Raw genomic sequence first — 23,349 nt, 5'->3', positions numbered from 1 at the left:
GACCTGCTGGGTAGTAGCTCTGCAGAGAAGGCCCTGGGAGTGCTGGTGGATAACAGGTTCACCCTGAGACAGCAATGTGCCCTTGTGGCCAAGGAGGGTAATAATATCCTGGGGGCATAGACAATGTGGCCGGTGGGTCAAGGGAGGTTCTCCTCTTCCTCTTCTCTGACTTTGGAAGGACTAAATCTGGAGTACTGGGTCCAGTTCTGGAGTCCTCAGCTCAAGAGAGTCCTACAAAGGCTACAGAGATCCTGAGGGGCCTTTCACTAAAGAAGTTCCTCCTCACGCTTAGATGCAGCTTCTTATCACAGGATTACAGGATGATAGGAGTTGGAAGGGACCTCTGGAGAACTTGGAAACCTCTGCCAAAGCAGAACCATATAATCTACTGCACATCACACAGGAACACACTCAGATCTTGAAAGTCTCCAGAGAAGGAGATGCCACAAACTCCTTAGGGAGCCTGTTCCAGTGACCCTTACAGTAAAGAAGTTCTTCCTCATGTTGAGGTGGAACCTCCTGTGCTGCAGTTTACATCCATTACCCTTTGTCCTGTCATTGGGCACCACTGAAAAGAGACTGGTCCCACCCTCTTTTAAGTGTTAGAAGCATTTATGAGATCCCACCTCATTCTTCTCTTCTCCAGACTGAAAAGCCCCAATCCTCTCAGTCTTTCTTCATGAGAGTGGTGTTACAGTCTCCTCAGCACCATTTTAGCCCTTTGCCGTATGCTCTCCAGGGATGCACTGACTCCCAGGGGAATTCTGGAGACATTGCCTGCTCTCCATAATAAGGAGCCCCAGCAGGTGATTTTTGCAGGAAGACAAGGGAGATAAAACTGTTCTCAGTACATCTGGCAGCCTTGCTCTCTTATTTAGAGCAAAGGCTACCATGCAGCAACTCTATGTAACCACAGCAAGTGACAAAACAGAAGCAGCAGCAGGAAATCAAACCTTTGAGACACTAATGAGAAAGCAGAGTTAAGTTCTCCTCCAGACATTGTCTCACAAACTGCCCAGGAATCATAGAATCAGACAGGGTTGGAAGGGAGCACAAGGAGCAGCCAGTTCCAACCCTCCTGCCATGCCCAGGGACACCCTACCCTAGAGCAGGCTGCACACAGCCTCAGCCAGCCTGGCCTTAAACACCTCCAGCCATGGAGCCTCAACTACCTCCCTGGGCAACCCATTCCAGCCTCTCACCACTCTCATGCTCAACAACTTCCTCCTCATGTCCAGCCTGAACCTACCCACCTCCAGCTTTGCTCCATTCTGCCTAGCCCTGTCACTACCTGATATCCTGAAAAGTCCCTCCCCAGCTTTTTTGGAGCCCCCCAGCAGATCCTGGAAGGCCACAAGAAGGTCACCTGGGAGCCTCCTCTGCTCCAGCCTGCACAGCCCCAACTCTTTCAGTCTGTGCTCACAGCAGAGCTGCTGCAGCTCTCTGATCAACCCAATGGCCCTTCTCTGGACAAACTCCAACATCTCCACAGCCTTCTTATAATGGGGGCTCCAGAACTGGACACAGTACTCCAGCTGGGGTCTCACCAGAGCAGAGCAGAGGGGGAGAATCCCCTCCCTGGCCCTGCTGGCCACACTGCTGCTGCTGCAGCCCAGGCTCTGCTTGGCTTTCTGGGCTGCAAATGCACACTGCTGGCTCCTGCTGAGCTTCTCCTCCAGCAGCACCCCCAAGTGCCTCTCCTCAGGGCTGCTCTCCAGCCTGGACTGGTGCTTGGCATTGCCCTGACCCAGGAGTAAACACAGCTGTTGGTTTGTGGTGCCACACTGGACCCTATTTCCAAAAACCATCTTTATTACAAATACTTCTCCTCATTAACATAAATTAATAAAAAAAACAAAACCAAAACAAACCAACTGAAAAAAAAAATCAAACAAAAACCCTCCCAACCCACCCCAAAAATCACCCAAACAAAAAATAAAACCCTAGAGAAAAAAAAAACCACCACCACCAAAGGTATGGAATCCTCTCTCCAGTATTTTGGCAAGTTGCTGATTGTCTGCTACAGAACACCAAGATTTTTGCTCCCAGGTGATTTCTGGCCCCGTTTTTACCTTCTTGTGTTTTCTCCTGCACACAGACTGTGGTTTTGGACACAACAAAGGAGTATGTTACAGACAAAGCTGTCTGAACTAGAAGCTTCACAGTTTCTACTGCTCCCAGGCTTTACTACCAGTTTCTTCCTTCTATAAAATGAGGTTGTCCTGGTGTTTCCCCCCGAAGGTCAGCCTTGCCAGAGAGATCATTCCTGGTTCTACGGAGCAACCACTTTAGCTCCCCCAACCTTACTCAAGCTGCCACTTCTAAACCACAGCTGCTTTTCTCCGTGGAATCCTAGAACAAAAGGGCTGCACAGCTTGGGGTTCCCACAAGCTCCACGTACACTTAGCCAGTAGAAGAGAGCTCTGTTTATTTCCATGGCCTGTGCTGGAGGTTGCTCCTGCTGAGCGAGCGGGTGCTGAGGGATGCGGCGGCAGCAGGCAGGCTGGAGCTGCTCCTGGCGCTTGTCGCCTTGGAATCGCGGCCTGAGGAGCCACGGCTAAGCCGGCCTGGGGAAAAGACACCCAAAGGTTAGAGGCTGAGTGGCTGATGCAGCAGGAGGAGGCCACAAAGATGGGGTCGGAGTGGCTGGAGAGCAGCCAAACAGAAAGGGATCTGGGGGTGCTGATTGATACCCGCCTGAACATGAGCCAGCAGTGTGCCCAGGTGGCCAAGAGAGCCAGTGGCATCCTGGCCTGCATCAGGAATGGTGTGGTCAGCAGGAGCAGGGAGGTCATTCTGCCCCTGTACTCTGCACTGGTTAGACCACACCTTGAGTCCTGTGTTCAGTTCTGGGCCCCCCCAGTTTAGGAGGGACATTGAGATGCTTGAGTGTGTCCAGAGAAGGGCGACGAGGCTGGGGAGAGGCCTTGAGCACAGCCCTACGAGGAGAGGCTGAGGGAGCTGGGATTGGTTAGCCTGGAGAAGAGGAGGCTCAGGGGTGACCTTATTGCTGTCTACAACTACCTGAGGGGTGGTTGTGGCCAGGAGGAGGTCGCTCTCTTCTCTCAGGTGGCCAGCACCAGAACGAGAGGACACAGCCTCAGGCTGTGCCAGGGGAGATTTAGGCTGGAGGTGAAGAGAAAGTTCTTCACTGAGAGTCATTGGACACTGGAATGGGCTGCCTGGGGAGGTGGTGGAGTCGCTGTCCCTGGAGCTGTTCAAGGCAGGATTGGACGTGGCACTTGGTGCCATGGTCTAGCCTTGAGCTCTGTGGTAAAGGGTTGGACTTGATGATCTATGAGGTCTCTTCCAACCTTGGTGATACTGGGATACAAAGATGGCCACAGGGCTGGAGCACTCCTGTTGTAAGGATAGGCTGAAGGAGTTTGGCCTCTTCAGCCTGGAGACACCTCACAGTGGCCTTCTAGTACCTAAAAGGTGCTACAGGAAGGCTGAGGAGGGACTCTTGATAAGGTCATAGGACAAGGGTTAATGGTTTGAAAATAGAGCAGGATGGATTTAGAGTCATAGAATCAGTCAGGGTTGGAAGGGACCACAAGGATCATCTAGTTCCAGCAGTGTGCCCAGGTGGCCAAGAGGGCCAATCGCATCCTGGCCTATATCAGGAGCAGTGTGGCCAGTAGGATGAGGGAGGTTCTTCTGCCCCTGTGTTCAACACTGGTCAGGCCACACCTTGAGTGCTGTGTCCAGTTCTGGGCTCCTCAATTCAAGAGGGATGTTGAGGTGCTGGAAGGTGTCCAGAGAAGGGCAGCAAAGCTGGTGAGGGGCCTGGAACACAAACCCTATGAGGAGAGGCTGAGGGAGCTGGGGGTGTGCAGCCTGCAGAAGAGGAGGCTCAGGGCAGAGCTCATTGCTGCCTGCAGCTGCCTGCAGGGAGGCTGTAGCCAGGTGGGGTTGGGCTCTGCTGCCAGGCAAGCAGCAACAGAAGAAGGGGACACAGTCTCAAGTTCTACTGGGGGAAGTCTAGGCTGGATGTTAGGAGGAAGTTGTTGGCAGAGAGAGTGATTGGCATTGGAATGGGCTGCCCAGGGAGGTGGTGGAGTCTCCATCCCTGGGGGTGTTCAAGAAAAGCCTGGATGAGGCACTTAGTGCCATGTTTCAGTTAACTGGATAGGGCTGGGTGCCAGGTTGAACTGGCTCAGCTTGGAGGTCTCTTCCACCCTGGTTGATTCTATGATTCTCAAAGCCTCATACAACCTGGCCTTGAACACCTCCAGGGAGGGAGAAGTCACAACCTCCCTGGGCAACCTGTGCCAGTGTCACAGCACCCTCACTACAAACAACCCTTTCCTAACATCTAGTTTCAATCTCCACTTTGCCAGTTTAAACCCATTCCTCCTCATCCTGTCATTACAAGACCTTGTCAATAGTCCCTCCCCAGCCTTCCTGTAGCCCCCTTCAGATACTGGAAGGCCACTATAAAGGCTCCTTGAAGCCTTCTGCAGGCTGCACAGCCCCAGCTCTCTCAGCCTGTCCTCAGAGCAGAGCTGCTGCAGCCCTCTCAGCATCTTGGTGGCTTCCTCTGCACTGGCTCCAACACTTCCATGTCCTGCTTGTGTTGGGGGCTCCAGAACTGCCCCCAGGACTGCAGGTGGGGTGTGAGGAGGGCAGAGCCAAGGGGCAGAATCCCCTCCCTTGCCCTGCTGCCCACACTGCTCTGTCTGCAGCCCAGCAAAGGGTTGTGTCTGGGCTGCACTCACACTGCAGGCTCCTGTTGAGCTTTTCATCACCCCAGACCCCCAGGGCCTGTTCCTCAGGGCTAATTCCTCAGAATCTGAGGAACCTACTAATTACCAGTAAAACCAGTAAACAGAGTGGGTAGAATTGTGTATGCTCAGCCTCAGCTGGCCCAGGATCTTGCTACATAAAAGATTTAAGTCCACTGGGATCAGCACAGGACAGATTTGGGTGGACTTTCTGAGTCGGGCTGGAAAGAAAGGCCTCCTCCTAGCGATGCCATAGAGTGCAAAGAGCAAAGCAGACAAGTGCTGCAGGCTCAAGAGCTGCAGAAAGCAGCCACAGCATTCGTCCTGGAGCCTTACTGGCAGCGTCTGAAGGCAGATGCTCCTCCTCCAGGTAGTACTTGATCTTCTGAAGATCATCTGCAGCAAACCTCCATTTGTTCTCAGCACGTGTGGGTGACACTTTGAGGGAGGGCTTTCTTCGGGCAGATCCAGGAGGAGCTGTCACCTGACAGGACACGGGGAGCGAGCCAGTGATGAGGCCTTCAGGGATCTTCTGTGCAAGGACCTTCAGGCCTGCAGAGAGAGATCACCCATGATTAGTGACCACCAGCTGTGACCAGCCACAAGCAAAACACTGAAAGCTGAAAATGCAGCTCTTTCCAACCTGCAGCTCACACAACCCTTGCTCTCTGCTCTTGACCCGCCCGTTTGAGATCTGAGGAAGCTCTGCCCATCCTCACTTACCTCCAGACAACATGAACAAGTTCTCAAAGCCCCTCTCACACATGGTTGTGGCAGCTTGGCTGGCCAATCTCTCATCATTGTCATACAAAATGATTATTTTCCCATGGGCGTTTTTCTGAGATAAGAGCTCAGGAGTTCTTTGGCAATTTAAGATCACTTAATGAGGTCATTCAAGGTCAGGCTGGATGGGGCTCACTGCAACCCGCTCTCCTTGGGGATGTCCCTGCTAACTGCAGAGGGGTTGGACTGGATGACCTCTAGGGGTCTCCTCCAACCCAAAACATTCTTTGCCTCTATAATTCTAGGGTTAGGAAAATTAGAGACAAACAGGTAGGACTGAAGGCTGAGACACTCCCTAGTTGTGAGCATCAGGCAGAAAGATCTTCCCTTCTCTGGGGTTTTAAAGCTGATTTCTCAGTAGCTGGAAGGACACAGTTTAGTCCCCACTGGAGCACAGCCTCTGCAGCAAGTGGAAGTTACTCAGACGTAGGCACTTGTTGTTGTCTACAGCCTCCCCTCTCCCCTGCAGCCCTCACAAACTTAACCTGGGAATTTTAGATCCTAATCCTAATAATCCTCTTTGTGTCCTCCAGAGAAAAGCCAATTCCCATCGAGGTGCTGAGGAGTCAAAAGAATCTGGTGAAGGCATCCTTCAAGGAGCCCAGTGCTCAATTAACAACAGGGGACGAGTGCTCCAGTGGGACTTTGCCTTCCAGCAGCTAAGATCCCAGGAAATGCCAAATTCAGGAAGCTCCCAACAGAAGAGGTTTAACAGCCTTAGAGGAAATAGAATCTGGCATATGGGCTCCCTATTACAAGAGTCAGGGAAATACAGGGGTTCAGCGGAGGGCCATGAAGAAGCTGCAGGGCCTGGAGCATCTCTGTGAGGAAAAAATGCTGAGAGCCCTGGGGCTGCAGAGCCTGGGGAAAAGCAGCCTGAGATGGGATCTGCTCAATGCTCAGCAAGAGCTAAAGGAAGAGGATGGGGCCAGACTCTTTTTGGTGATGCCAGTGACAAGACAACGACAAGAGGCACAAACTGGAACCCAGGAGGTTCCATCATAATGCCCCTGCTTTAGTGGGAGCGTTGGACCAGATGATCTCCAGAGGTCCCTTCCAACCCCCATGATGTTGTGACTGATGGTGGCAGGGAAGCCACACCAGGTAATCAGTCAGCCTAAAGGACCTCTACTCCCACCTACTTTGAAATCCCCAGATCCTGTTGGTTAGGCATTATCCCAGTCACAGTAATTTCTACAGCTCCAATTCCATTTGGGAGTCCTCATCTACATCCCCTCAATTGGTTTAACCAGCACTCTGTAAGTAAAGGATACATATTCCAGAATACTATTTGTGTAGGGGTTCATGGTTCTAGACAGTGTTGCAATGGGGTAGGAATGTGCTGCAGAGGAGAAAAAACAAGAGTGAAAAATCAAACAGTGGACAAACAGCAGCCTGGACACAACTTGTTAGAGTTCAACAGACTCAAAAACCCACTGAACAAGGAACTAAAGCCAGATTGATCCTTTTACCCCTTTCCAGGCAAAATGGGTTTACTAGATTAGTGCTGGGAGTGTTCTGCACCCAAGTGATGTCCAACTTGGGAAAAAAAAATAAGGCAGCCAGAATCTGACAAATTCTCTGTTCTCTCTGTCCTAGTGAGGCCACAGCTAGGGTAGCGGGTCCAGTTCTGGGCTCCCCAGTTCAAGAGAGACAGGAACTACTGGAGAGAGTCCAGTATGAAGATGCTGAGAGGCCTGGAGCATCTTTGTGAGCAGGAAAAGCTGAGAGCCCAGGGGCTGTTGAGCCTGGAGAAGAGCAGCCACAGAGGGGATCTGCTCAATGCTCAGCAAGAGCTGAAGGGTCGGGGGCAAGAGGATGGGGCCAGACTGTTGTCAGTGGTGCCCGGTGGTGGGATAAGAGACAACAGGCACAAACTGGATCCATCAGGGTGCACCTGCTTTAGTAGGGCATTGGACTGGATGATCTCCAGACATACTTTCCAAGCCCTACCAGAGTGGGGTTCTGTGAAAAAGACCAAACAGGAAGTCCAGCTGACACTGGGCTGCTGTGAGGGTCTGGCCTCCTCACCTCCAATGATGTGACACTGGTCGTACTCGTCCCGGTCTCGCACGTCCAAGAGCAGGAAGGGGCAGTCAGGATAGGGCAGGTCTTTAGCTGGGGTGTCCACTTTCTTTGGAGCATCTTCTTTTTCTATATCCATTTCACCAACACCACTTATCACACTGCAAGGAGAAAACAGAGGTTACAGTCCCTGCCCTCTCTGAGCACTTCCATGCCTCTTGAACAGGTCAGAGCAATTTTCCATCAGCCATCCCAACAGCCCAGTTACTCCCCAGTACAGCCAGACACCAGACAAACATGGAGAGTCTATTTCAGGCCTTCCAGGCCACCAGAAGAAACTGATTTTATTCCTATCAATGTAAAAACCAATCAGAGCACATCCATGCTCTGTGAACACACCCACCAGCTCTTCTGGATCAGCTAAGTCTCGCCACAGCCTCCTTTTCTCCAGGCTGAACAATCCCAAGTTCCTCAGCTGAGGCTGAGTAGCAGCCTGAGCCATTACTTAATCACTCTTCCAGTGAAGAATTTTTTCCTAATATCCAACCTAAACCTGCCCTGGTGCAACTTGAGGCTGTTTCTTCTTATCCTACCACTTGTTCTTTGGGAACAAGACACCAACTCCTACCTCATTCCAACCTCCTCTCAGGAATTTTTAGAGAGCAAGGTCTCACCTCAATTTCCTTCTCTCCAGTCTCAACAACCCCAGGTCCCTCAGCCACTCCTCACCAGACCTGTTCTCCAGACCCTTCACCAGCTTTGTTGCCCTTCTCTGGACATGCTCCAGTCCCTCAATGTCCTTCTTGAAGTGAGGAGCCCAAAACTGAACCCAGGATTTGAGGTGTAGCCTCACCATTGCTGAAAGCATTACAGAACCACAGAATCAACCAGGTTGGAAGAGAGCTCCAAGCTCAGTCAGTCCAACCTAGCACCCAGCCCTGCCCAAGCACCCAGAACATGGCACTAAGTGCCCCAGCCAGGCTTGGCTTCAACACCTCCAGGCACAGAGACTCCACCACCTCCCTGGGCAGCCCATTCCAATGCCAATCACTCTCTCTGGGAAGAACTTCCTAACAACATCCAGCCCAGACCTCCCCTGGCACAACTTGAGACTGTGTCCCCTTCTTCTGTTGCTGCTTGCCTGGCAGCAGAGCCCAACCCCACCTGGCTACAGCCTCCCTGCAGGGAGCTGCAGGCAGCAATGAGCTCTGCCCTGAGCCTCCTCTGCTGCAGGCTGCACACCCCCAGCTCCCTCAGCCTCTCCTCACAGGGCTGTGCTCCAGGCCCCTCACCAGCTTCGTTGCCCTTCTCTGGACACCTTCCAGCACCTCAACATCTCTCTTGAATTGAGGAGCCCAGAACTGGACACAGCACTCAAGTTGTGGCCTCACCAGTGTTGAGTACAGGAGAAGAATAACCTCCCTTGTCCTGCTGGCCACACTGTTCCTGATCCAGGCCAAGATGCCACTGGCTCTCTTGCCCACCTGGGCACTCTGCTGCCTCATGTTCAGCTACTATCCACCAGCACCCCTAGGTCCTTCTCCCCCTCAGCTGCTCTCCAGGCTGCTTTAAAGATCATCTAGTTCTGAACCCTGTGCCATGGGCAGGGACACCTTCCACTGGCCTCATCCAATTTGCTCACAAACAGCACCTGCAGGCAGAGGACATCTACATCCTCCCTGGATAACCTGTTCTAGTGTCTCACAACTCTCCCTGTAAAGAATTCAGGTAGTTTATGTCCTAAGCAACTCTGAGATGAGGGAAAATAACCCTAAGAATCTGCCAGTGTTGAGATCTCAGCAAGTTGGACACTAAAATAACTGCCAGTCATCTGCAAGCAGAGGTTCCTCAGTTCATCCCCAGACTGGATGCAATTGAATGCAAATTGAATAGAATTGATTGTATGGGGATTGAATACAGTTCTGATGGGAACAGAAAAGTCCAGATCTTTGTGGTCATTGAATTGATGATCTTGATGGTGATGACCCTGCCTGTCAGGTATGACTCAACCCTTCTGTTAACATTTAGCTTCACAGAATTGCTTCAGTTGGAAGAGACCTCTAAGATCCTTGTGTCTAACCTTCAGCCCACCACCACCACAGCCATTACACTATGTCCCAAAGTGTCACATCCATAGGTTTTTTAAACACCTCCAGAGATGGCAACTTCATCACCTCCCTGGGCAGCCTGTTCCAATGCCTGACCACTCTTGCAGGAAAGAAACTGTTCCCAACACCAAACCTAAACCTCCCCTGGCACAATTTCAGGCCATTTCCTCTCGTTCTATCACCTGATACTAGGGAGAACAGATCAACCCCCACCTGGCTCCAACCTCCTTTAAGGTAGTCATAGGGAGCAGGGAGGTCTCCCATTTGCTCAGGTACACCAAGGGAAGGGCTGAGACAAAGCTTCCTCTTCCAGTATCTTCTGGCATCAGTCCTCCTGGTATCTGTAACCTTGACTGGTCAAGTGGAGGGTTTGAGAATTGGCCTGCTGTTCTGAACCATGGGACAATCTGTCCAGGTCAGCAGGAAAGTCACACTTGCCAGTTTAGAGCATGGATTTTTGAACCCAAGGATCTCGATTAAATCCCAATATATTTTCCTCAAGTTGAAGCAGGGGAAATTTAGGTTGGACAAGAGGAACAATTTCTTCCCCAGAGGGGTTGCCAAGCCCTGAAACAGGCTTCCCAGGAGAGTGTTTGAGGGATTGAAAATCCATGTAGATGTGGTGCTGAGGGCTATGGTTTAGTGGTGACCTGGCAGTGTTGGGTTAATGGTTAATACTTGGTGATCTAAAAGGTCTTTGCCAACCAAAACAAGTCTGTCATTCTATGATGTCTTTGTCAGCCATTTAGACACTCAGCAATTAGCAACAGTGCTGGGTTACAAACCAAACTCATTCAGAGAGCAAAACCTGCCAAGCCTCTCTCTCACACATCTCCAGAACTGCAAATCAGGCTTTAATGAGAAGGGTAACATAAAGCCACTTCTTGGCAATTAAAACTAAGTAGCTGGACAAAGCTAACTCTGTGGTAGGGGAGGAAGAAAATGGTGTTATAGCGAGGCACCTCTGCAGCGTGGACCGATGGGAGTCGCTGCCTCCTGTGCTGTTTAGGAACAGGACTGGACTAGGTGTCCCATCAGGGCTTCCTTTTCCATTTGTCCCTCCTGTGACTTCTGCATCTGGAGAGGCAGAATCAGCATCTGGGGAGAAGAAAAAGAGTGCTGAGAGTTAAAATGCTACAGGAAATGAACGAGTAGGTTTTAAGAGCATTTCTGTTCTTAGGAGAAAGTGTGTCTCTTAAAGACAGCTTTATCTTCATCCTCTAACAAGGGAGACTTACCCAGAGCTTCAGAGTCCAAATAACAGAGAGTCATGAGACTTTTTTAAGGACTCAAGATCCCATCTGAAGAATTCAATAAACTTTTAATTCTTGATGCATGATATCACCTGAGTTACTACTACCTGCCAGCATGAGACCTTTCTTATTTGCCAGCCTATTTTACAGGAGTGTTTCTGTTCCCAAAGTGGCTGCAGGCTACAGGTTAAGTATTTTTCCCTCCTGATTAAAAGATTCACTGAATAGGGCTACAAGGATGAAAAGAGGCTGCAGCAGCTCTCCTATGAGCACAGACTGAAAGAGTTGGGGATGTGCAGGCTGCAGCAGAGAAGGCTCCCAGGGGACCTTCTTGTGGCCTGCCAGGATTTGAAGGAGGCTACAAAAAAGCTGGGGAGGGACTTTTGAGGCTGTCAGGGAATGCCAGGACTGGGGGGAATGGAGCAAAGCTGGAGGTGGGGAGAGTGAGGCTGGAGGTGAGGAGGAAGTTGTTGAGCAGGAGAGTGGTGAGAGGCTGGAATGGGTTGCCCAGGGAGGTGGTTGAGGCCCCATGGCTGGAGGTGTTTGAGGCCAGGCTGGCTGAGGCTGTGTGCAGCCTGCTCTAAGGTAGGGTGTCCCTGGGCATGGCAGGGGGGTTGGAACTGGCTGCTCCTTGTGCTCCCTTCCAACCCTGCCTGATTCTATGGTTCTATGAATACTCAGCTATGTCTGTCAGGACACAGTTCATTATATGACAGCAATCTACAGCTCTCTGTGCTTGCAATAAATCTTGTTACCTTCCAGCTTCTGGATCTCTTCATTTGTCACTTCTAATGTTTCATCAGATAAAGAGGCAACCTGGATGACCTGCAGGGAACAAAAGCAAGCAGAGATACTGTGATATGCATGTACTGGTGTCAATGAAAGACAGCAGGGATCAGCTTTAGGAAAAACAATCCTCAAGCCAAACCCATGATGAAACTCACAGGAATTTATCCTGCAAGCTTTATTAACCAAAAGTTGTAGCAAAACAATCAGAAGACTCATCCCTAGAATGAAGAAAAGCAGGTGTGTGGTGCTGGCAATGTCAAGCACCAAGGTGTTTCTGCTCCTCCAAGAAAGATGGGGACCATATTTTAGCAGGGTCTGTTGTGGACGACACAACACAAGGGATGATTGTTTGAAACTCTCTGGACTGGAGAGGAGAAATACATTTTTTCACTGAGGGTGGTGAGATCTTGGCTCCAGTTGTCCAGAGAGGGGGCAGATGTCTCACTCCTGGAACCATTCCAGGTCAGGTTGCTTGGGGCTTTCAGAAACCTGCTCTAGTTGCAGGTGTCCCTGCTGACTGTAGGGAGGTTGGACTAGATGAGCTTGAAAGATGCCTTCCAACCCAAGTGAGTCTGTGACTCCAGCTTTATGAAGCTCAGGCACTGGATGCAGCTGAGACACTTGAGTGTACATCACACTGGCTAAAAATCACACAGGTTAATTGGTTTGTGAGAGCAGCCTGGAGGTATTCATGGTCCACATCAGTTCACCATACCACTAAGAGTCACAGGACTGCTCTTGACCTGGGGGAGCTCAAGATATGAGTCTGCAGAATCCCACTCCTTCAAACTTCCTTTTCCTGCTTGTCTTTTTCTAGCTTTTCCTGGTTCATAGAATCAATCAGGTTGGAATAGACCTCCAAGCTCATCCAGTCCAACCTAGCACCCAGCCCTGTTCAATCAACCAGACTATGGCACTAAGTGCCCCAGCCAGGCTTTGCTCGAACACCTCCAGGAATGGCAACTCCACCACCTGCCTGGGCAGTCCATTCCAATGTCAATCGCTCTCTCTCTGAAGAACTTCCTCCTAACATCCAGCCTAGACCTCTTGAACCAACATGTGAGCAACACCCATCCCATTATTTACAGGCTCACAGGATGTTAGGGGTTGGAAGGGACCCAAGGACATCATCCAGTCCAACCCCCCTGCCACAGCAGGACAATACTATCTAACACAGATCACAGAGGAACACAGACAGACAGGGCTTGAAAGGCTCCAGAGAAGGAGACTCCACAACCTCTCTGGGGAGCCTGTGCCAGTGCTCTGGGACTCTTACAGGCAAGAAGTTCCCCCTTGTGTTGAGCTGGAACCTCCTGTGCTGCAGCTTACACCCATTGCTCCTTGTCCTATCCCAGGGAGCAGTGAGCAGAGCCTGTCCCCCCTCTCCTGGCAGCCTTCAGATACTTATAAACATTTATTTACTGATCAAAATTTCTATTTTTAAAACATTTTGATTGATTACTTTTAAAGGACAAGCAGAAAGCCTTGAAATTACAACCTCCCCACCTTCTGCTGCTAAACTCACTGTTAGGGAGGAGTTTGGCCTCTGCCTACTTGACACACAGCTTGATGAGAGCAGATTTGAATGCTACTTGATGTAGCCTTGTTGTAAGAAGCTTGAAAATCCTCTTAAGTTAATGGATAAAAAAAAAAAGGAACAAATTTCAGAGTGACTACAAACTTCAAGTCACAACTCAGAGCATTTGACTGCTCTGAAAAAGGGTTTGATTTTATTGAGGGAAATCTGGGGGCAGAAAGAAACTGCTGTGGAGGAATTAGGTACCCAGGCCACATAATTAGAGAGAAAGCTTTGGACAGAGACAAAATGCTGATAAAGTTGATGGAAAATACTGATAAAAGATAACTTGGAGAGGCTAGACAGGGATCTATACGTACCAACTGGGCAAAAGTTGTCACTTTCAGCCTTTTAAACAGCTCATCCTTTTTGTACCTGTAATCTTCAAGAAGAAAACAGAAGAGGACAATGTGAATTTTCCACTTAATTCCCAGCTTTTGCAAATACCAGGTAATGGGCTTAGCTTCAGCTATTCTCATCAAGTCTCCTCCCCAGCTAGGCAGGATTTCAGGGTGCTAAGACTATGCTGAAGGATGGGAGCAGGAAACCTGAGAGCTTTGTGAAAACTAATGCCGGTTTTAAACAGATTTTGTCCAGTGGAGGAAGCAGATTTAGCTGCTTTTAGCTTCAGAGATGTTTTACTTTGTGTTTTCTGCTCTGGTTGGGGGAAGGAAGCAGTTTCATGAATTTAACCACTTTGTCTGGTGTTACCTGAAGGCTGCTATGATCACAGAACCTCTTAAATCAAAGATTTCATTCACCTGAACGCTTCCTTTGGGTCAGTTACAGCAGAATCAGAGCACAGGGGCACTGCAGCTCTCAAATACTAAGCTGAACATGGATGTTTAAACTTACTCATGCAAACACTCCAAGTTTCCTTGCTTTGCACTCTGATTCCTACAGTCTCCTGGTGTCTAAAGGAACAGATAACTGACACAAGTTTTTTAAGGCAGAAAAATGAACAGCAGATCAGGATGGACACCAGCTCAAAGCACACGTACTTGCTGTGGATAAACTGACCTAATTGGATCTTAATCCTGAAGACAAAGCTTAGGTACTAAGAAAAGCAAGTGGGATGCCTGGCAAAGAAGCAGAGCAGAGATTAAGAGCACTAAGTAAGCACTGACAAGGATGCAAGGCTGATAGCATGCAGATACTTGAAATGCAGAAGCACAGGAAGAAGAGAGAAGCCTTCTGGTGTGCAACAAAAGGGTGTATGGAGCAGGAGAGAGAACCTGAGTATCAGCAGGAACATCTTGATAGGAAATAGCCTCCCATGGGGAGTAACAGAAGCCTTGTCCTTTGGGAAATGTATGGCTAGGAAGAAGAAAACTAAAGAGGGAAAAATCCCAAAAGAACAACCCTGAACTGGCAGGGAAAGGCAAAGATGAAGACAATTCCTCCCATGTCAGGCACTGTAATGTGAATTCTGCACCCAACTCTTGAGGCTCTGCTCTAACAAATCTAATATCTCTCAGAAAATAAAACTGCTCCTGAGTTTTCCTCCTCCCTTGCCAGGTTCCACCTCTGAAGTCACAGCTTTTTCTTTTTTAAAAACAAAAGGATGAAAAGAACATTGCATTTTTCTAACATTTTCAGTAACTACTGGAGAGGTTGCTCAGCCTGGAGAAGGGAAGGCTCTGGAGAGACTTTCTGGTGGCCTTCCATAGAATCCCAGAATGGTTTGAGTTGAAGGGGACCTTAAAGTTCACAGGTTGACAGGATAGCAGGGCTTGGAAGGGACCCAAGGAGATCATCCAGTCCAACCTCCCTGCCACAGCAGGACCACACAATCTAGCACAGGTCACACAGGAACACATCCAGACAGGCCTTGAAAGGCTCCAGGGAAGGAGACTCCACAACCTCTCTGGGCAGCCTGTGCCAGCGCTCTGGGACCCTCACAGTAAAGTAGTTCCCTCTTGTGTTGAGGTGGAACCTCCTGTGCTGCAGCTTACACCCATTGCTCCTTGTCCTGTCCCAGGCAGCAGTGAGCAGAGCCTGTCCCCCCCCCCAGACCCCCAGCCCTCAGATATTGATAAACATTGATCAAATCCCCTCTTAGTCTTCTCTTCTCCAGACTGAACAGCCCCAGGTCCCTCAGCTTCTCCTCATCAGGCAGTGCTCTCCAGTCCCCTCATCATCCTCGTAGCCCTCTGCTGGACCCTCTCCAGCTGATTCCTGTCCCTCTTCAACTGGGGAGCCCAAAACTGTTCATCTGGTTCCAACCCCCCTGACATGAGCAGAGACATCTCCTACTGGGCCAGGTTGCTCAAGGCTCTTTCCACTCTGGCTTTGAACACTGCCAGTTTTGGAGCCTCCACAACTTCTCTAGGCAGCCTGTTCCAGTGCCTCACCACCCTCAGGGGAAAAAAATTCTTCCAGTACTTAAAGGGGCCTGTGAGAGAGGTGAGGACAATCTTTTAACAGGGCCTGTTGTGAGAGGACAAGGGGTGGTGAGTGGGAATTAAACAATGCAGATTTAGACTAGAGAGAAGGAAGACATTTTTATATGAGAATGGTGAGACCCAGGCCCAGGTTGTCCAGAGAGTTGGCAGATTCCACAGCCCTGGAACCATTCCAGATTAGGTTGTTAGGAGCTCTGAGTGACCTGTTCCAGCTGCAGATGTCCCTGTTGACTGCAGCATGAGGTTGGACTAGATGACCTTGAAAGGTCCCTTCCAAATCAACCCAGTCTTTGATTCTGTGATTCTACATTCCAAACCAGTCTCTCTCCAGCTTTTCAGCTAAGAAGGCTCACAACAGAGAACAGAACCTTTAGCAAATCTAGCCAGTTAAGCAATTCTAAATCCTCTAAAACCATCTGTTGAACACTCCATTAGCTACAGGAAGAGAAAGATGGGGAGAAGGGGGAAGGGCTTCAATTCCCTAATCCTGTAACCATCACATTAAAAAGAAATATTTCATCAAATTAGCTTATGGCAACTCTCAATCTGATGTGTCTTAGGGAAGGAGCCACATAGAGTGTGTCCAGAGAAGGGCCACTGGGTTGATCAGTGGGCTGAAGCACCCCTCCTATGAGGTCAGACTGAAAGAGTTGGGGATGTGCAGGCTGCAGCAAAGGAGGCTCCCAGGTGACCTTCTTGTGGCCTTCCAGGATCTGAAGGGGGACTACAAAAGAGCTGGGGAGTGACTCTATAGGCTACCAGGTAGTGCCAGAACTAGGGGGAATGGAGCAAAGCTGGAGGTGGGGAGAGTGAGGCTGGAGGTGAGGAGGAAGTTGTTGAGCAGGAGAGTGGTGAGAGGCTGGAATGGGTTGCCCAGGGAGGTGGTTGAGGCCCCATGGCTGGAGGTGTTTGAGGCCAGGCTGGCTGAGGCTGTGTGCAGCCTGCTCTAGGGTAGGGTGTCCCTGGGCATGGCAGGGGGGTTGGAACTGGCTGCTTCTTGTGCTCCCTTCCAACCCTGACTGATTCTATGCTGCAGGTTTGAGATCTCTTCCCAAAACATGCAGTGGCCATGTGCTTCCCAACAGACTTTCTGCTCAGACAAGATTCTCCCCATGGTAGCAGCATAGACATAAGATAAACTGTGACTTTTCACCTCTCTTTTTATTTCCATCCCTTCTCTCTCACTGAAGGGGTAGGTTTTCAGCATTCAGAGCAAGCAGAGCTCCCAAGTTCAGCACCTCACCCTACCTAATTTTGCAGAGCTCCCAAATTTAACAACTCACCCTATATATTTTTTTTATTAGGCTGCAAAGCATCTACTTGCTGCTCAACAACTTGTCTGAGAAAGAAATAACTCCCCCAAAATACCCCACTGTGCATCTTAAACAACAGGTCTGGAGTATAATCTGTGCATAAATCAGATTTCAGCACATCAATTAACTTGCAAACAACCCTCATGGTTCTTGCAAACCCAGCTGGTTTCAAGCCTCAAGCTCAGGTGGATAAAGCTTCCCTTCAACTCAACAGCAATATCTATCTTTATACAGCCTGACACTAGCCTCATGTGTAGCATGTATCCAAATGCTTGAAAGTCCTCAGCCACAGACTAAAAGAGCCTTTCAGACATGTAGAAGGAAAACGAACCCCAAAGAAATAAACCTAATGTAGAAGAAACACAAGCAGCTGGAGTGCTGGAGGTACATAAACACTGACAAAGCAGAACTGTCACAGTGCTCATACTGCTGGGTGGTTTCTTCTCACTTCAAGCAAGAGCTATTTATCTCAGATGAAACCTTTATAACATAGATTTTGCCTTTACCACCCAAAATTATGTCTATAAACAATAAAAACCAACCCAAAACTTGATATTACAAAGACCAACTTGGTGCTGACCCATCTGAACGCCTGCAGGAGCCTCTCAGAAGTTATCAGAAAGCTTTGAAGTTCTGCTTGTGACTACAAAAATCAACACAACCTACCTGGTTCTATCCTGGAAGGTCCATTGGGATTTTCACACATGTTTTGCTTCAGGGAACTGGTCTGAAGCTGGAATTATTGTGGATTCAAGGAAGTGCTCCTCAGGGCTTCAAGAATGATGAAGCAACACCAGAGAAAGTGAAGAGACTTGGTGTCTCTCCTCAAACCAAGCCTCCAAAGGATAAATGATTGTGGTTCCAGCTCTCTTATCATTTTAGATTGCACAGTGGTATTGGGTCCCACCCTCTCACCTTACACAAGAGACAGAGAGTTGCCTGTGCTGGGTATTTAAAGCAGTGTCCAAATGGTGTCATCTATCCATGAGAAATCAAGGGGGAGAAGTTTCAGAACTGCCTGGGAACACAAGGTGTCTATTCAGCCCAAAGAGAATGAGAAAACCTCAACTGAGCTCCAGAACCACAATTAAACAAAAGAACTTCTACAGGGCACGAAATCAGATTCACAGCAGAGATTGGAAACCAACAAGAGCCACACAACAAGATTTTCAGCCCAGATAGAAAGTGTACAGTGTTCAGCACTGAAATCCCACCTAGTCAACAAAAGGATTTTGGAAAGCAAGGTCAATTCTCTGTGATTTTCCCCGAAGATTCATGGTGTTGAAATAAAAACAACAAATAAAGCAGCAACAAAGGACAATTTCTGCACAAAGCTGAGCAGAAATATGTTCATGTGACAGATTAGTGACCTCCCCTTATCATCTGAATGCTGCCACTGCAGAAAGTGGGGCTAAGAACTGAAACTGGACATTCCCAGTCTTAATTCATCCTCATTAATGGGGACAATCTTTCTTTCAGGTCAGTAAAGACAGCTTTGGGGTTCAATAGCTTTCCTGGCTCCGTGTGAAAATGATCTGGAGAGTAGCTGGAAATGAAGTGGGGAAAAGCCACTGCAGAGTGAATTAAGAATCATTAAGGGGATTGTTAGCCTCAACAACCTCAAGTCTTCAAAATAACATTGTTTAGGTGAAATCAATGAGCTACACAGGAATTAGCTTCTTTTCCTTTCTTGGAGAATTCTGTCAGAAATCTGACTACACAAAAACACTACAAAGGGAGGAGATCTCAAGTCTTTACCTAAAAGTGAAATAAACTCTCAGAAGTACAGTCTGAGTCTTTCCAGATGACTCTAGTCCAGTTTTCTTAGTCCACAGAATTTTGTCCTGTCTGGTTTTCATTTAGCAACAAAAAATTCTACAAAGAAGGATGTGGGCACACATAGAAGTAGTGTGGACAGCAGGTTAAGGGAGGTTTTCCTCCCTTTTCACTCCGCCCCAGTGAGGAGATAGTTCTGGACTCCTCAGTTCAAGAGAGAGAACTACTGGAGAGAGTGCTGCAAAGGCTACAAAGATGCAGAGGAGCCTGGAGCGTCTGTGTGAGGAGGAAAGGTTAAGAGATGTGAGGCTGTTTAGCCTGAAGAGCAGCCTGAGAGGGCACTGGCTCAGAGAGAGCTAAAGTGTTGGGGGCAAAAGTCTGGACTCTTGTCAGTGGTGCCCGGTGACAGGACAAGGGGCAAGGGGCACAAACTGGAACACAGAAGGTTACATCAGGAAAAACTTCCTGACTGTGCAAGTGCTGGAGCCCTGGAGCAGGCTGTCCAGACAGGTTATGGACTCTTATTCTCTGGAGAGATTAGAAACCCACTGGGCCATTGTGATCTTGGACAAGCTGCTGTAAGTGACCCTGCTTTAGTTCTCTAGAGGTCACTTCCAACCCCCACCACGGTGGGGGTGAAAAGACTTGGAGCTTGTGAAAAGACTCCAGGAGCTGTCTGCCTGGTTTATAAGCTAAATCAGTAAAGCACTGCAACAGAGAAATAAGCAGCAGGATAAAGTGCAAGGTGCTGAGCAAAGACTCGAGAGAGAAGTTATCTTTGTATCCTAGTGCTACATGCTTCTGCTGTTCCAGTCAATCAGACTGCTGTAAGAATCAGACTGCAGACATCCAAGCATTTGGAGAGCTTGGGATTCAAACTAGTTCCTTGGGGCTCTTTTAGTTTTAGTTCTTTACTATGAGGGTGGTGAGACACTGGAACAGGTTGCCTAGAGAAATTGTTGAGACCTCATCCCTGGAAGTGTTTTAGACCAGGCTGGATAAGGCCTTGAGCAACCTGGTCTAGTGGGAGGTGTCCCTGCCCATGGCATGGGGGGGTTGGAACAAGATGATCTTTCAGATCCTTTCTAACTCAAGCCACTCCAGAATTCTATGAACTGACCCACCATGAGTTGCATTCTGCAGCTCTCCAGATACTCACTTCTTTTGATCTCTTCCAACTTCTCAGTGTACTTTGTTAAACTGCTTCCTGTCATGAAAAAAACAAACAAAAATAAACCAACAGGTTCATGGCAATTACTTTTGTTTTTTAATTAGTGATTTTCTTCATCATTATTGAGTTTTTTTTTTTTTGGTAAGGAGAAGATCAGGGTAGGATTGCAACTAAGTGATCTTTAAGGCCTCTTCCAAACCATTCCACAATTCTATGATCAGACACAAATCAAAGATTTTATTTTTCATACTTTTTACTTCCTGCAGGGAGGGTGGAGTTCAGTAGCCAAGTCAGTCAAAGGACCTGGATCCTATCTATCAGCTGCCTCTGGAAATGAGCAGTGTTCCACACCTTAAAGCCTTTGCACTACAGAAGAAGTGACTGCAAGCATCCAAGCCCATCAGCAGCTCCAATCTTCTGCATGCAGCTCCAGTGCTGTTTGAGTGGTTGTGCTGAACATGCACAAAGTTTATTTGTCAGGGTTTCCAGCACAGAGTACAAAAGTGACCACATTCTGGTAGAGTCATTCCAAGAAAAGCAGTGTTCTCCCCATTGACAAGTTCCACCCAAAGCCTTCTCTACTCAAAAGCATTGGTTGTTGTGTGGAGAAGGGAGCTGGGGGGGTTTAAAGGCTCTATAGATGTGGTGCTGAGGGACATGGTTTAGTAGTGACTTAGTAATGTTGGCACTTGATGGAACTTAAAGGTCTTTTCCAACCTAAACAATTCTATGATTGTGTTGAAGCCAAGCCTGGATGAGGCACTTAGTGCCATGGTCTGGTTGACTGGACAGGGCTGGGTGCTAGGTTGGACTGGACAAGCTTGGACGTCTCTTCCAACCTGGTTGATTCTATGATGATTTGGAAACCAAAGTCATCACCTTCAGAAAGTAGAATCATAGAATCAGTCAGGGTTGGAGAGGATCACAAAGAACATTTAATTCCAACCCCCCTGCCATGGGAAGGGACACTCTACCCTAAATCAGGCTGGCCAGAGCCTAAAGTCACTTAGTAAGTTACAGGCATCTTCTCCAAGGAGCTAAAATCAGGAGTTTGGGATTCAAATCCTGTCTCTGACATTGTTTCACCTACAGCTGTGGCCACGCTGACCCCTCTTCAGTGTTTCTGTGTGGGTGAGTACTGGTACTGGTGCTGTTTAATATCTTTGTTGGTGACAGGGACCCTGGGATTGACTGCATCTTCAGCATGTTTGCCAACATCATGCTGAGTGCTGCAATTGACACATCTGAGGGATGAGATGCTATCCAGGATGTGGACAAGCTGGAGAAGTAGGGTTGTGTGAGCCTCATGAAGTTCAACGAGGCCAACTTCAAGGTCCTGCAGCTGGGGCAGGGTCATCCCTGGTACAAATCCAGACTGGGGATGGAGGGCTGGAGAACAGCCCTGTGGGGAAGAACTTAACTTGGGGGTGCTAAGGAGATGAGCTAGCAGTGTGTGCTCACAGCCCACAGCCAACCTGTCCTGGGTTGATCCCCAGCAGCATGGGCGGCAGGTTCAGGGAGGGGATTCTGTCTCTCTGCTCTGCTGAGGCCCACCTGCAGTGCTGGGGCCAGCTCTGGAGCCCTCAGCACAACAGAGACATGGACCTGCTGGAGCAGGGCCAGAGGCTATAGCAATCAAGTGAGGGCTAGAAGCCCTCTGCTGTGAGGCCGAGGCTGAGAGAGAGTTCAGGTTGTTCAGCCTGCAGAAGAGAAGGTGGTAGATGTCCCATTCCTGGAAGCATTCTAGGTCAGGTTCTCGGGGGCTCTAAGCAAGCTGCTCTACTTGCAAATCTTCCTGCTGACTGCAGGGGAGTTAGACTACGTGAGATTTAAAGGTCCCTTCCAACCCAGATCATTCAATAATACAATTCAATAACACAAAGAACACAAAACCCCCAACAATCTCTCAAACAATTATCTTGGTTTACACTCTTGTCAAGATACTGCTTTATAAAAGAAATGCCCACAAAAAGAACCTCAAAGACCAGTAACTTCTATGGAATTGGCCACAAGAGAGCCTGACATCCTCAGTAAGACAGACCACAACCACAACACAGGTTCTGACACCACTGCACAGGCAGAGCAGCTCAAGACAGCAGCAGCTAATATCACAGTATCATCAGGGTTGGAAGAGACCTCACAGATCATCAAGTCCAACCCTTTACCACAGAGCTCAAGGCTAGACCATGGCACCAAGTGCCACGTCCAACCTTGCCTTGAACAGCCCCAGGGACGGCAACTCCACCACCTCCCCATGCAGCCCATTCCAGTGTCCAATGACTCTCTCAGTGAAGAACTTTCTCCTCACCTCCAGCCTAAATCTCCCCTGGTGCAGCCTGAGGCTGTGTCCTCTTGTTCTGGCGCTGGCCACCTGAGAGAAGAGAGCAACCTCCTCCTGGCTACAACCTCCCCTCAGGTAGTTGTAGACAGCAATAAGGTCACCCCTGAGCCTCCTCTTCTCCAGGCTAACCAATCCCAGCTCCCTCAGCCTCTCCTCATAGGGCTTGTGCTCAAGGCCTCTCCCCAGCCTCGTCGCCCTTCTCTGGACACGCTCAAGCATCTCAACGAGCACATTTTTCTGTCCCCCTACAGGCACAGTTGGGATGTTTACCCTACAATGTTTTCACTTACCGGTATTGAGGCGGGTTTTTATGTGTTGGTATCTGGGATTCTGAGGAATGCGCCTGGTTAAATACTGGTTGGAAAACAAAGAGATGTCAAGAAGTCAATAAACTGCCGTGAATTTGTTTAAAAGGATGAAAAACAAAACCGTTCTAGGAGGCAGCAAAGAGAGCAGTGAGACCACAGGCATCCATCCTCTGCTCTCAGGCAGAAATGTCCAACTCAGTAATAAATCCCTGCCAAACCGCCACTTGAAAGCCTTAAAAGGCGAATTTCTCGCCCTTCCTCGCCCCACCTACAACACACCCGGCGCACGCCCGCCTTTGGGAGACCCAAGAAACCTCCCATCCAACCCCCAGTTACGCCTTTGGAAGCTGAACTGAGCCAATGAGGCCCCGGACAGCCTCTGGGCATCCCGCTCGCCCGTCCGCTCCCCACAGCCCACAGGGACACCGCAGCCGCTGAGGAGCCTGAGCCACCCCTCAGCAGAGGAGACCGCCCTCACTCCCAGGCCCGGCCACACGGGCTCCAGCTCGCCAGCGAGAGAGCGACGGCGAAGAAAAGGACCCCTCAACGCACCTCTGGGTTCCCGACGCTTCTCCTGCTCGACATCTCTCCTCACGGGCCGCAGCAGCCTCACCGCCGCCGCCCGCGGGGCTCGCCTCACCGCCGCCGCCCGCGGGGCTCGCCTCACCGCCGCCGCCCGCGGGGCTCGCCTCACCGCCGCCGCCCGCGGGGCTCGCCTCACCGCCGCCGCCCGCGGGGCTCGCCTCACCGCCGCCGCCCGCGGGGCTCGCCTCA

The 23,349-nt window shown here is 49.5% G+C and overlaps 1 protein-coding gene across 1 annotated transcript; it reads right to left on the bottom strand.

Moving 5' to 3' along the window:
- Positions 1–1,770: 1,770 nt before the first annotated feature.
- CEP41 (centrosomal protein 41) lies at positions 1,771–23,262 on the bottom strand. Its single transcript, XM_064142928.1, has 11 exons — positions 23,128–23,262; positions 22,558–22,621; positions 19,915–19,962; positions 13,582–13,643; positions 11,652–11,721; positions 10,606–10,741; positions 7,542–7,696; positions 6,785–6,852; positions 5,451–5,565; positions 5,064–5,279; positions 1,771–2,567 (listed from the first exon to the last, which is right to left on the bottom strand). The coding sequence occupies exons 1-11, from the start codon at positions 23,158–23,160 to the stop codon at positions 2,428–2,430; spliced, it is 1,107 nt and encodes a 368-aa protein (XP_063998998.1). The 5' UTR covers positions 23,161–23,262; the 3' UTR covers positions 1,771–2,427.
- Positions 23,263–23,349: the final 87 nt, after the last annotated feature.

This window comes from Pogoniulus pusillus, chromosome 4, assembly GCF_015220805.1.
Source record: "Pogoniulus pusillus isolate bPogPus1 chromosome 4, bPogPus1.pri, whole genome shotgun sequence".
NCBI classification, from domain to species: domain Eukaryota; kingdom Metazoa; phylum Chordata; class Aves; order Piciformes; family Lybiidae; genus Pogoniulus; species Pogoniulus pusillus.
Note: the sequence above shows the minus strand (reverse complement) of the source record. Positions and strands in the feature narration are given on the sequence as shown.

Coding starts and splice junctions, on each gene's coding strand:
- CEP41 (XM_064142928.1), bottom strand. CDS start 23,160: ATGTCGAGCAGGAGAAGCGTCGGGAACCCAGAG. Junction 22,622..23,127: donor GAAGCGTCGGGAACCCAGAG/GTGCGTTGAGGG, acceptor TTTTCCAACCAG/TATTTAACCAGGCGCATTCC. Junction 5,566..6,784: donor CAAATAGTATTCTGGAATAT/GTATCCTTTACT, acceptor CTCTTATCTCAG/AAAAACGCCCATGGGAAAAT.